General features: G+C 50.7%; 1 protein-coding gene across 3 annotated transcripts; it reads left to right on the top strand.

Annotated features, from left to right (window-relative positions):
• Slc22a17 (solute carrier family 22 member 17) lies at window positions 1-6296 on the top strand. 3 transcript variants are annotated; one of them, XM_052191469.1, is made up of 10 exons: window positions 1-252; window positions 374-865; window positions 955-1058; window positions 3251-3405; window positions 4094-4259; window positions 4407-4552; window positions 4683-4788; window positions 4946-5163; window positions 5416-5527; window positions 5689-6296. In XM_052191469.1, the coding sequence occupies exons 2-10, from the start codon at window positions 599-601 to the stop codon at window positions 5975-5977; spliced, it is 1563 nt and encodes a 520-aa protein (XP_052047429.1). In that variant the 5' UTR covers window positions 1-252; window positions 374-598; the 3' UTR covers window positions 5978-6296. The 3 variants fall into 3 exon arrangements, with proteins under 3 accessions (XP_052047429.1, XP_052047430.1, XP_052047431.1); XM_052191470.1 differs by having other exon boundaries at window positions 377-865; XM_052191471.1 differs by lacking the exons at window positions 1-252; window positions 374-865; window positions 955-1058 and having other exon boundaries at window positions 3318-3405; window positions 4219-4259.
• The last annotated feature ends 6414 nt before the right edge of the window (window positions 6297-12710 follow it).

Here is a 12710-nt window from a genome sequence, read left to right on the forward strand (position 1 = left end):
CAGCGCAGAGACCGTAGAGACGGAGGAGGCGCCCGCGGCTGCAGAGCTGCAGAGCGGGGTCTCCCGGCCCTCGGCGTCCCAGCCCTCCGCACGTCGCCGGGCCAGACCACAGCCCCTTCTCTCGGCGCGGCCCGCAGGCCCCCAGCGGTCGGCAAGCTGGCTCCCCGAGTAGCCACCGGGACCCCCGAGCCCAATGGCGGGGGCGGCAACAAAATCGACAGCACCGTGGAGATCGCCCCTGGCTCCAATGGAGTAAGTGTCTGCGCCCCCCGGGGGCCTCCCGCCCCCGCCGCGCGCCCCGCCTCCCTCCCGCGGCCCCCGCTTTCCCGCGGCCTCCCCCGCCTCACCTTCTCTCCCCCACCCCTCGCCGCAGCAGGTCGGGAGCCTTGGAGATGCGGTCCCCCCCGAGCAGCTGCAGGGTGAGCGGGAGCGCCGGCGGGAGGGGGAGGGCGACGCGCTGGGCAGCAGCCTCTCGCTGGCCGCGCCCCCGGGCCCCCTCAGCTTCGAGGCTCTGCTCGCCCAGGTAGGGGCCCTGGGTGGCGGCCAGCAGCTGCAGCTCGGCCTGTGCTGCCTGCCCGTGCTCTTCGTGGCGCTGGGCATGGCCTCAGACCCCATCTTCACGCTGGCGCCCCCGCTGCACTGCCACTACGGCGCCTTACCCCCCAACGTTTCGGGCTGGGAGCAGCCCCCCAACTCCAGCGGCGTTAGCGTCGCCGGCGCGGCCCTAGCAGCCAGCGCCGCCAGCGGAGTCGTCACCAGTACAGACCCCTCGTGTAGTGGCTTCGCCCCACCGGATTTCAACCACTGCCTGAAGGACTGGGACTATAACGGACTGCCCGTGCTCACCACCAATGCCATCGGCCAGGTGAGGCGGCCGGGCGGGATCTGGAGTGGGAGCGGGCCAGGGCAGCGAGGACCGGGCCTCATGCGACTGCACCACTCTCACGTCCCCAGTGGGATCTGGTGTGTGACCTGGGCTGGCAGGTGATCCTGGAGCAGATCCTCTTCATCTTGGGCTTTGCCTCCGGCTACCTGTTCCTCGGTTACCCCGCGGACAGGTGAGGATGTTGTGGGGGGTAGGGCTGAGAAAAGAGGGGTTGCTGCTGACAGAGCTAGCCCAAGCAACTGGGTTTGCAAGAAGACACACTGATGGTTCCATTGTCCATACCCAGCAGTCTCCTCTGGACTCCTGTGTAACCACTGTTTCGTCCCCCATCAAGAAATACACATTCTATACCCACTTCCACACAAGGAAATGACCTCGACCTCGTGACCTTACCCCAGTCACTATCAGAAGATCTATATCCATGAGACAGTGGAGAGGCTACGTCTCAAAAGTTAACAATCCATTCTTCAACCAAAACCTGGCCTCCACATTTCATGTTCCATCTCCCTATCGGTGCCCTTACAATCCCAGATTCATCTCCACTGGCGGATAACCTACCCAGACTACTAGCTCCTCTCAGTGGCCACATTACTAAAACTTAATGTTAATTCCCAAATATGACCAGCTCCATTCCCATTGACTAATAAGTTAACTTCACAAATGGATGACCCCCATCTCAGACCAGGGTCCCAAGCCCTAGAATTGTCAATTATCTCTGCTAGATACTCTCTGAAGTAACCCACACTCACTCCATGCTGGCCACCCACGGCCTCTGCCCTGTGATCTCTGACTCCAGGAGAGCCTCACAAACGACCAATCTTCATGGCTGGCCAGAGCTTTCAGATCCTCTTGGACTCAAACTCCCATTTCCATCAATCAGTGGTATCTCATCCGAAGAGCAGCAGTTCATCCCGCTGACTAGTAACCCTCTGGGTAGATCCAAATCCCTGTTGCCTCTGCTTCTGAAAACCAGGACTACTGACATGTGATCTACAGTCTTGCCTAAGTGATTCATGGGTTAATACTTAAAAATGGCGGTCAGGTTCCTGAAAACTAATAGCCATCCTCACTGCTTAGTAACCACATATACCTGCGGGCCAGTGGTCCTAAACCCATAGAGAAGTAGCCTGCCCCCAAGTTTCAGTAGCCCCATGCCTATGGAATAATGACCTTGTTCCCAGTGACGGACAATTTAGCCTCCTAAAGTCAGAAGTCTTAACCACATTAATCAAATCAGCTCATCCTCATGAAAGGTAGCCTTAACCAATTGACCTATTCCAAGGTATTGGTGCTCCCCACCCCTTCCCAAGTGCCGTTGACCTTGTCTGTCTTCATCTGCCATGGTCCATTCCTCATCACCCAGCAATGAGTAAGTAGCTCAGTACCTTAGTGGCCCTGCCCTTGCTGGTTTGGGATCCATGACCATCATCAGCTACCAATACCCACCATAGTCAGTGTCCTCTCTCTATCCGTAGTCTCTCTTCTCATAGAGTAACCTATTTGTCCCCATTGGCAACCCTCTACACTAAGACCTTCAACTGTTCCACCACCAAAGATCAATTCTCCAAAAATAAGTATTCTAATCCAATGGATCAATAGACCCATGCCCCTGAATCAGTAGCTCCTCTCCTAACCAGTGGCTCATCCCACTGCCTACCCATAAGTTTAATTTGCCCCAAGCCCCAACTTTAAGAGCAGTGGTCTCATCCCCAAAGGATAGTAGCTGCATCTTCACTGATGAATAAATTGTATCTTGTACAAGTAGCCTCTGGCTACCAGGATCTGCACAGATCCGAGACACCCAACCTCTGACTGATCTGGGTGATCTGAGCAAGACAAGATCTATCCCCTCTCAAGAACACTTCCACCGACAAGGATGAAGGCCCCAGTCCCCTCAGCAGGGTTCTCACCACCACTGCCCTGCTCCCCATGACTGATCTCACACCCATGGTTAAATGTCCTAATCTCTGACAGATAGCCCTATCCCCAAGAGTTATAATCACCTCCTATAGAACCATAGCTAGAACCCATTGCCCAGTAGTCGGACATCATGCACACATAGCCCCATCCCTATCACCTGCCATCTTTTCTCTTTCTGTCTCTTTTCAGTTTTAGATAAGGGCTGTATATGTAGTAGTCTTGGCTGCCCTGGAACTCCCGCGGGTGGCCTTGAGGTCCCTCAGATCTGCCTCCCGAGTGCTGGGATCAGTGTACGCCAGCACACCTGCTCTTTTTCCAGTTTCAGACCAACTCTTGCTCCCTGCATCTCATCCTCATGTCAGCTCTGAAGTAGGCAGCTAGGCTCCGCCCAGCACCTCCCCCATCAGGGCGGCTCGGTGGCCAGCTGCCCTCCCTGCTTTCCAGGTTTGGCCGTCGTGGGATTGTGCTGCTGACCTTGGGGCTTGTGGGCCCCTGTGGAGTGGGAGGAGCTGCTGCAGGCTCCTCTACAGGCATTATGACTCTTCGATTCCTCCTGGGCTTCCTGCTAGCTGGTGTTGACCTTGGTGTCTACCTGATGCGTAAGTGGTACCCTGCCAGAGGCCTCTCTCTGCCTTGGGTCTCGTGCCTACCTTTCTGCATCTCCAGACAATTTCCACTGCCCGTAAGTCCAAGATTTCAGCTGTCCAGATGCCCGGGCCTTTGAAAGGGTCCAGATAGGGGGTCCCGTTGCCTCTCACACTATTCTCCCACTGGCCATTATGTTTAAAATCCTAACTTGGCCTTACTTTTGTCAGAGAATAGAGACTCGTTTTTAAAAAATGAAGTATTGGCCATATATGGCGGCAGACAACTATAATTCCAGTACTTGGGAGACTGTGGCAGAAAGGTTGTGAGTCCAAGTGTGACCTGGGCTACATTGGAGACCTTGTCCCAAAACGCACTCTAAATGAAATCCTCATAAGCTTGTGTGACTTTGGACAAGGGTCGATATGAAGGTCAAATAAGAGACGGAATGTAAAAGGACCTGCAAACCAAGAATGGGGAACACCCAGGCCCCTCTGAGCCTAAAGTCTAGCTAGGTTTCAACGGGAGGCAGTGGTAGGCTCTTCCTCCTTGCCACCCAGAGGTCAGTCTGTGGGAGGTGATGGCTGCCGCCTCTGCTGGGGCCTGACCTAGCTTTCTGTCCTTTCCTCCACCCTCCCTCTCTTCTCTCTCACACCTCCTTACTCCCTGGCTCTCCTCCCCTCATCCCTACTCTGTCTCCAGGCCTGGAGCTGTGCGACCCCACGCAGAGGCTTCGGGTGGCCCTGGCAGGGGAGTTGGTAGGGGTGGGAGGGCACTTCCTGTTCCTGGGCCTGGCCCTTGTCTCTAAGGACTGGCGATTTCTGCAGCGAATGATCACCGCTCCCTGCATCCTCTTCTTGTTTTATGGGTTAGTATCACCCTTCGCCTCTGGCCTGGTTCTGCCATCTTTATCTCCTCCATCATAGCCCTTAGTCCAGAAACCACTCCTCTCCACCAACCCGGCCCCTCAGAGGTGGTGAGAGCTTTACAGTCTTCCCTACCACCCTGCCCGTAGCTGGCCTGGTCTGTTTCTGGAGTCTGCACGGTGGCTGATAGTGAAGCGGCAGATTGAGGAGGCTCAGTCTGTGCTGAGGATCCTGGCTGAGCGAAACCGGCCCCATGGGCAGATGCTGGGGGAGGAGGCCCAGGAAGCCTTGCAGGGTGAGAAGCGTGGCGTCCCCGTGTGCCGGTTGCATGGCTGTAGCTGTGCCCTGTCCAGGGTCTCCACCGTCGTGTGGGAGATCATGGGGGGTCCCAGCTGTTTCTAATGGCTCCTCTATTTCCCCCAAAGAACTGGAGAATACCTGTCCCCTCCCTGCGACGTCCACCTTTTCCTTCGCGTCCCTCCTCAACTACCGCAACATCTGGAAGAATCTGCTTATCCTGGGCTTTACCAAGTGAGCCTGACTGTCTGAGCTGAGGGCCAGGCCAGTAGCTGGGGCAGGGGATGGCTGGGTGGGGGGAGCCTCTCGAAAGCCTGCAGAGGATGATGCTGTGGGAAGCCGTGGACTGGGGCTCAGACATTCTTCTTTTCTTCCCTGACCCATGGTTCAGCTTTATTGCCCATGCCATTCGCCACTGCTACCAGCCTGTGGGAGGAGGAGGCAGCCCCTCAGACTTCTACTTGTGCTCGCTGCTGGCCAGTGGCACAGCAGCCCTGGCCTGTGTCTTCCTGGGGGTGACTGTGGACCGTTTTGGCCGTCGGGGCATCCTCCTTCTCTCGATGACTCTCACAGGGATTGCATCCCTGGTCCTGCTCGGCCTGTGGGATTGTGAGCATCTTCTTTCCTACCTTGTGGGCCCAGTAAGGGACTCTCAAGAGGTATCTCTAAAAGGCTTTAAAGACTTAGACCCTCCCTAGACTGCTGTCCAATTATGTAAACTTGTCTATTTCTCCATCCATTTCTGATGCCCAGAGCCCAAACAGCATGAAGCAGAGGGTTTGAGACCCAAGAAATTGACATCCAAGACTGGGCCAGGTGCGAGCTTCCCGCCCCCATTCATATATACGTTTTGGTCCCCAGATCTGAATGATGCTGCGATCACAACCTTCTCTGTCCTTGGACTCTTCTCCTCCCAAGCGTCTGCCATCCTCAGTGCCCTCCTTGCTTCTGAAGTCATCCCCACCACTGTCCGGTAAGAGCAGAGGTGATGGTAGGGGAAGGGGAGGGGCCAGCCAAGCTTTGAGACCTTTGGCTGAGGTAAAAGGATGAAGGATGGAAAAAAAAGAAGCTGTTGGGGAAGAGCTGAGGTGAGGCTCACAGCTATAGGCTCGGTGCCTTCTCCATGTTCCTCAGGGGCCGTGGCCTGGGCCTTATCATGGCGCTTGGGGCGCTTGGGGGGCTGAGTTGTCCAGCTCAACGCCTCCACATGGGCCACGGGGCCTTCCTGCAGCATGTGGTCCTGGCGGCCTGTGCTCTGCTCTGCATCCTTAGCATCATGCTGCTGCCAGAGACCAAGCGCAAGCTTCTGCCAGAGGTCCTCCGGGATGGAGAACTGTGCCGCCGGCCTTCCCTGCTGAGGCAGCCGCCTCCTAACCGCTGTGACCATGTCCCACTGCTAGCCACTCCTAACCCTGCCCTCTAAGCAGCCTCTGATCCTGGTGGGAGGCTGGCCATACAGAGAGGTGACAGAGGACTAGCAAGATAGGCAGGCAAGGCCACCCCGTACAAAAGGCTCAAAGGCGCCTCATGCCAGCCATCTAGGAGAACTCAGAGGGCCGTTCCCAACCCCGTCTCTACCCTGCTGCTTTCTGTTAACTTCGTCAGCAAGAGTCAGGCCGGGGGAGAGCATCATGCTATAACCATTAGGTCTGGGCTCCATCCTGTGTCCAAAGACATTTCCCAGACCTCGCTCTTTCTCGCTCTTTCATTCTGTTTCAATAAAAGACATTTTGAATAAATGAGCATAGCATAGCCTGGACTTCCCTCCCTGTGTTGTCCTTTTACCTCTTGGGGAAAGGCTTTTCTCAGTAGAATATAAGCCAGTAGCAACATTGTCCTTCTCACTGTGCCCTGCCCTGAAATGTCAATGCAAGAACAACTACTGCCTGCTCTGGGCCAAGACCCTGCTGGGTGCACATTTTGTCTCTCTTTATCCTTACAACTGCAAGGTAGGTTTTTGGAGCAATTACGGTTGTGTTATTGGGGGCTATAAGAATCAACTTTAGGGGCTAGAGGGATGGTTCAGTGGCTAAGAGTGCTTGCTGATCTCCAGAGGACCTGAGTTTGTTTCCCAGCACCCATGTATGTCTGCTTACAACCACCTGTAACTCTAGTTCCAGGAATCTCACACCCTCCAAAAGCCCCCACACGCACGTGCTTACAATGGTGTACATGTGCAGTAAGATAAGGTAATCTCTTTCAGTGACATTGGTGTATTTAAGAACAGAATTTATCAGATGTGGGGCAGGTTAAAGAGAGACTGTATGGCAAAGCAAGTGTGTATAGGATGGGCAGGCCTCTGCAGGAACTCCAGTAGGATTCCTTCAGGAAGCCCTGTTCAACTCCTCTCTAGCAAGCACATGATTGGCTAGCTTGAGTAGCACGCTGTTCCTACTCCTAATACCGAGGGACATGAAAAAGGAAAGAAAAGTGCAGTTAGGACAGGACAGGACAGGACAGGATCTTTAAAAAATGAGCAGTGGCTGTCTGCCATGGTGTTAAATCTTAACCAGGAAGAAGACTATGCCCAAGGACCTGAGAACTTGTTTGAGGTTACAGCGCTAGTGAGACCCAGTCAGAGGCAGAGCTCTGCTAGGTACAGCAGCACATAGCTATAATCCTAGCCATTGTAGAAGAAGCAGGAGGATCTGCAGTTGGAGGCTAGTCTGGTCTATATAGTAAGTTCCGGGCCAGCCAGAGCTACTGAGTGGGGACTCTGTCAGCCAAAACAAACATACAATCAAAAACAGCAAAAGAAAAAGTCTCCAGAGCTGGGCTCTACCCTCTAGCCTCCTCCCCTTACACTGGGGATCCCCTTGGCACACCTAGGAAGCAGCAGCAGGAGACTGCAGCCAGGCTGGTGGGGTGCTTTCTTAGCATGCACCAACCTGAAGTTTGGTTCTCTGTGCATGTGTGCATGCTCTGAATCTCAGCAGTCAGGAGGTGGAGGCAGGAGGATTAAACACTCAAGGAAACCAACAAGGCTGGCCTGCATCACATGAAGCACTGTCTCAAAAACAAAAATCAGATCCACAGAAACTCTACAGTAGGAAAATTAATAAGAAGGAAGAAATTTGTGGTTAGGAGTACCAAAAGACTGCTTTGCTTTGGAGGTGGGATCTTTCTATATAGTCCAGGCTAGCCTTAAACTTGCCATGTAGCCCAGGCTAGAAGACTGAAGGAAGTGAGGCACCTTCCCAGACAAGAAGCCTTCAAGTAGATTCCTTACTCAGTGTGCCTAGCTCAAACCAATTCCCCAGGCCCAGCAGATTCCTAGAGGCTGGAAAGGGGAAGGTTTATCTTGGGGTAGTTCTGAGAGGGCTTTTTAGGAAAATGGAAATCAGGCCACACTCTTCTAGAAAAAAAGAGATTGATCATCTAGTTCTCGGCAGCATTGGGGTTCCTCTTTGCCAGTTCATGTCTGAGGCCACACACCATCAATAGCGCCATGCTGCCAGGCTCCAAAGAGAGTTTCTGGAGACCTCATAGGTTTCCACTGTCCTTTGATAAGGAGCCATTTTCTCTTTCTGCTCTATCACATTACAGAAACGGTGTAAAGGGGGAGAAGTTGAGGGCCTTGCTGTCCAGTGGCAGAGCCACAGTTCTAAGCCGGGCCTCTGGCTATTGCCCCCCCCCCACCCTTGGTTACATACCTATTAGGTCTTTAATACTAGACTATACGCATGTGTTCTATAGAGTAGCGCACATGGAGTCAGGTGACTCTAGTATTGCTTAGCTGTGGGTGAAATGAGACAGAGCCATGTTTCCACTAGAGGTAACAGCCATCGAGGTGCTAGGTGAGATGCCAGTTGGTCCAGTTTTCAGCTTTGTTCATTTTTCTTTTTATTTTATTTTACTTTTTGACTGTTTTTTTGAGACAGGGTTTCTCTGTGTAGCCCTGGCTGTCCGGAAACTCTGTAGACCAGGCTGGCCTTGGACTTGGAGATACAACAAGCCTCTGACTCCCAAATGCTGGGGGATTAAAGGCGTGGCAACCACACCCAGCTCTTTTTTTTTTTTTAATGGATTCTGTTTATATCCCAGGTTGACTTCAAGGTCACAATCCTCCAGCCTCAGCCTCCTGGAAGCTGTGAAGCATGGGGCTTTACCGCCAGTTCTGGCTAAGGGATGGTTTGGTGTGGGGGCGGGGGGAACCCTCCTTCTGTGGATCCACCAAAGAAAGGTTGAGGAGGAAAACCCAAACCAACCAGAAAGCTTCCACAGCTCTTGAATGGGAGGCTGGGAAACGTGGGCAAGAGGAAGGTAGGAATCACAGGAAGGTGCAGTCACCCTAGTTCCTAGTCCGGTGGTTACAGTGTGTATGTGTGTGACCCAAACAACTCACATCAGTGTCACCAACCATAAGACCTTATTGGATTCTCATGCTATAGAAACAGTGACTTTTTCCATGAAGATGGTGCAAGACTATAGCTTACAGAGGAACTGTACTGAAGGTTATGTGCACTGGCCTGTGCAGCAGCCAGATTGCAAGACGTGAGGATCAGCAGCCCTCTTCCTGCACAAAGGACAGAAATGGGGGGGGGGGGTGGTGGGTGGAGGTAGGGTCCAACACTTAGCCCAACTTGCCTGGAATTAGTTCACACTGGGTTTGAACTCACAGTGACCTTCCTGCCTCAGTCTCCCAGGTGCTAGAACTATAGGTGTGAGCCACCAACCCTATCTAACTCAAGACAGGAAGTATGAGTGCCATATGAGAAAGTATTTCTCTAATAGTAAGTTCATTAGGAATCCCCAGGAAGCCAGGCCAGGCGCATGCCTTTGATCCCAGCACTTGGGAGGCAGAGGCAGGCAGATTTCTGAGTTTCAGGCCAGCCTGGGCTACAGAGTGAGTTCCAGGATAGCCAGGGCTACACAGAGAAACCCTGTCTCGAAAAAGAAACAAACAAGCAAAAAAAACAAAAAAGCCTCATGGCTGTAGTACCTGGTTGCATTTTGAAAGAGGTCCAAGGGTTTTGTTTTGTGTTTTCTTTTCTCTTTTGGGTTTTGTTTTGTTTTGTTTTTTTGGTTTTGATTTGTTTTTTCGAGACAGGGTTTCTCTGTATAGCCCTGGCTGTCCTGGAACTCACTCTGTAGACGAGGCTAGCCTCAAACTCAGAAATCCGCCTGCCTCTGCCTCCTAGAGGGCTGGGATTACAGGCGTGCGCCACCACCGCCTGGCTTTTTTATTTTTCTTTTTAAATTAAAATATACTTACATTATCTCCCCTTTCCCTCTTTCCAACCTCTCTCACGTAGCCCCTAGCTCTGAAATGTGTGGCTTTTCTGTTAGATACACAGTCGGTCTTAGTGTTACTTGTATGTATATGATTTTAGGGCTGACTACTTGGTATTGGATAACCAGTTAGGCTGATGTCCCCTGGGAAAACCTATTTCTCCCACTCTCAGCATCCCTTAGTTACCTGTAGTTTTTTGTCTAGGCCTGGGTCCCTCCCCATGAGTCCGGGCTTCCACGTTAGTGTGTCTGTTGGTGTTGTGCTTGTTCAGATCTTATTCACATAGCCATTTGGCTGAGATATTATCATACATGAGTGATGTTTCCATATCATTTCTAGGAGACAGTCTCTCGGCTGATTTCCTGATTCTCTGGCCCTTACTTTCTGTCCCATCTTGTGTGATGTTCCCTGGTACTATAGGAGTCGTGTTGTAAATAGATCCACTGGGTTTAGACATCCCACAAACATGTTTTTCTGTGTTTTGTGATTTTCTGTAATGGTCTCTGTTGAAAAGAGCACTCTGTCAGCCTAAATGGGATAATTTCATTTAAACTATATTTATATGTATTATGGATTTTTCATCATTATTTTTACCTCTCCTAAGTTACACCATATTCATGATTTCTGCAGAGATGTTAGGCTAGCTACAGCAGGCTAGAAAATCAGTGAAAATCATACAGGAAATCACCACAAAGTCAACTGGAATGTATATCAGACTCATGATACAAATGTAGCAAGACAATAGGATTAGGGTCAAACTCAGAAAGCCCTTAGTTCTGAGTTTGTGCCTATTGGTGGCATCACACTTCTTTTTAGCAGCAAGAACAAATGAGTTGCTCAAGTAGTAAAAGATGGAGAAAATGACAAACATGATAGACTAGAATGGAGTAGACTAAAAAAAAACTAAGAGCACAAAGGGGTCAAAAACTACTCATCTGCCAGGTATGGTGATGCACATCTGAAATCCCAGCACTTGGAAGGCAGAGGTAGGAGACCAGCCTGGGCTATATAGTTAAACTACCTCAAAATAAAACACCCAAAACAGTTCACAAAAACTGATTTGTTCTGGGAGTGGTGGTACATATTAAAACGCAGCAATCTGAGGTAAAAGTAGGCAGATCTCATGAGTCCCAGGCCAGTCTGGTCTCTACACTGATCAGGTCCTGGCCCTCCAAGACTACATACATAGTGAGACCAGTTTCAAAACAATGCTTAGGGTATTTCAGAACTAACCAGTTAGTGCCCCCTAGTGGATAAGTGAGACTAGATCAGTATTTATTTGTAACAAGTTCAGTGTTTCACATCCTTTATTGTTTTTTGTTTTTGAGACAGTCTCACTATGTAGCTCTGGCTGTCCTGGAACTATGTAGCTCTGGCTGCCCTTGAATTTTGAGAGATCAATGTCTGCCTCCCAAGTGCTTGGATTAAAGGGGAGCACCACCACGTCTGCCTTCACTTTCATATTTTTAATGACTGAATAGCCAGTGGGTAAAAAAAAAAAAAAAACCCATGCTGCCATGGAACATGACCAGGATTTAATCCCCAGAACGTCACAAAGTAGTCCTCTTGACACGTTTCCTTCCCTTTAACAACTTAAAAAAAGAAACAAACAACCCAGAAAACAAAATCTAGCTCAGATCTATGAGCAATCCTCTTGCATGGGGTCTCTTGTTGACCACCGTATTCATGCTCCTATTATTGCTGAACTGTAGACTGCTTCCTGCTAACCAGCGTCTGCAAAAGTATCCAGAGATCATGTATTTCAGCTTTATCTCAAGAAAGGGACTAAAACAAGAGGTAGTACAATAATGCTAAAATACACTGGTGGTTAACACTCCTGCAAGAAACCTGAGAGGTTTAAGGGCTTCATGAATGCAGAATGTAGTGTTTTTTGGGGGGGGGCGGGGAGTTGGTTTTTCGAGACAAGAGTTTCTCTGTGTAGCCCTTGCTGTCCTAGAACTCTATAGACTAGGCTGGCCTTGAATTCAGAAATCTGCCTGACTCCGCCTCACAAGTGCTGGGATTACAGGCGTGTGCCCCCATTGCCCGGCTCGCAGCTTAGTTTTGAAGGGCATGCAGACCAAGTCACCAGAACTAGCAATGGCAGAATGGACTTCCTGAGGCTGGAATCCATCCTGGGTTAGTGATAGTTCAGTGGTTAAGAGCAGTGACTGCTCTTCAGAACACCCAGCTTTGGTTCCCAGCCCTTTCCAATTCCCTGACAAATTCTCAATCCCTTTTTGGCCTCCACAGGTAGTGCAAATATGGTATGGTACACAGAGGCAGGACTGAGAAAAATCAATAAAACCTCTTGACATCTCACATTCGCTAATGTAGTATCCAAGAGTTGTCAGACCTTATGATATAAATCTGTAACCCCCTCTGGCCTGCAACTCTGCAGACTTGAGATCCGCCTACTTCCACCTCTGGATTAAAGGTGTCTGCTCAGAGAGACGTTTAGTTGTCCTTGTTTTTGCCATTTCTTTGCATATCCTTCTTGAGGCACAAGAGTTAGTAAGACCCAAATTTCAGTTGTCTCACTGTATAGCCCTGACTGGCCTGTAACTATGTAGGCCGGAATGGCCTCAAGCTCAAGAGATGTGCCTTCCTGTATCCCTGCACGGCAACAATGCCACTCTTGAGGGCACAATCACCCTCAACTGAATGTTATAGTTAGTTGTAACTTCCCTCTGTAAAACACCAGTACTCCCCGGTAAACTAAAAACTATCTGTGGCTTGAGAGAACTGGTATATAACCATATACATATCCAAAGGTCCAAACAGTTTTTTCATAAACAACTTTATTCATGACACATTATTTAAAAAAAAAAAATCCCATCCCCTGGAAATGAGTTAAAAAAAAAATAAACAAAAGCCACCCCCTACCACCCTGTTCCCACTTCCTCCCATTCCCTCCAAATAA

This window comes from Apodemus sylvaticus, chromosome 8, assembly GCF_947179515.1.
Source record: "Apodemus sylvaticus chromosome 8, mApoSyl1.1, whole genome shotgun sequence".
In the NCBI taxonomy this organism is placed as follows: Eukaryota; Metazoa; Chordata; class Mammalia; order Rodentia; family Muridae; genus Apodemus; species Apodemus sylvaticus.

What these genes read in the sequence shown, in the direction of transcription:
- Slc22a17 (XM_052191469.1), top strand. Translation starts at nt 599, where the DNA reads ATGGCCTCAGACCCCATCTTCACGCTGGCGCCCCCGCTGCACTGCCAC. An exon ending in ATCCTCTTCTTGTTTTATGG is followed by an intron (nt 4,260 to 4,406) that starts GTTAGTATCACC and finishes CCCTGCCCGTAG; the next exon opens with CTGGCCTGGTCTGTTTCTGG. An exon ending in GTCATCCCCACCACTGTCCG is followed by an intron (nt 5,528 to 5,688) that starts GTAAGAGCAGAG and finishes CATGTTCCTCAG; the next exon opens with GGGCCGTGGCCTGGGCCTTA.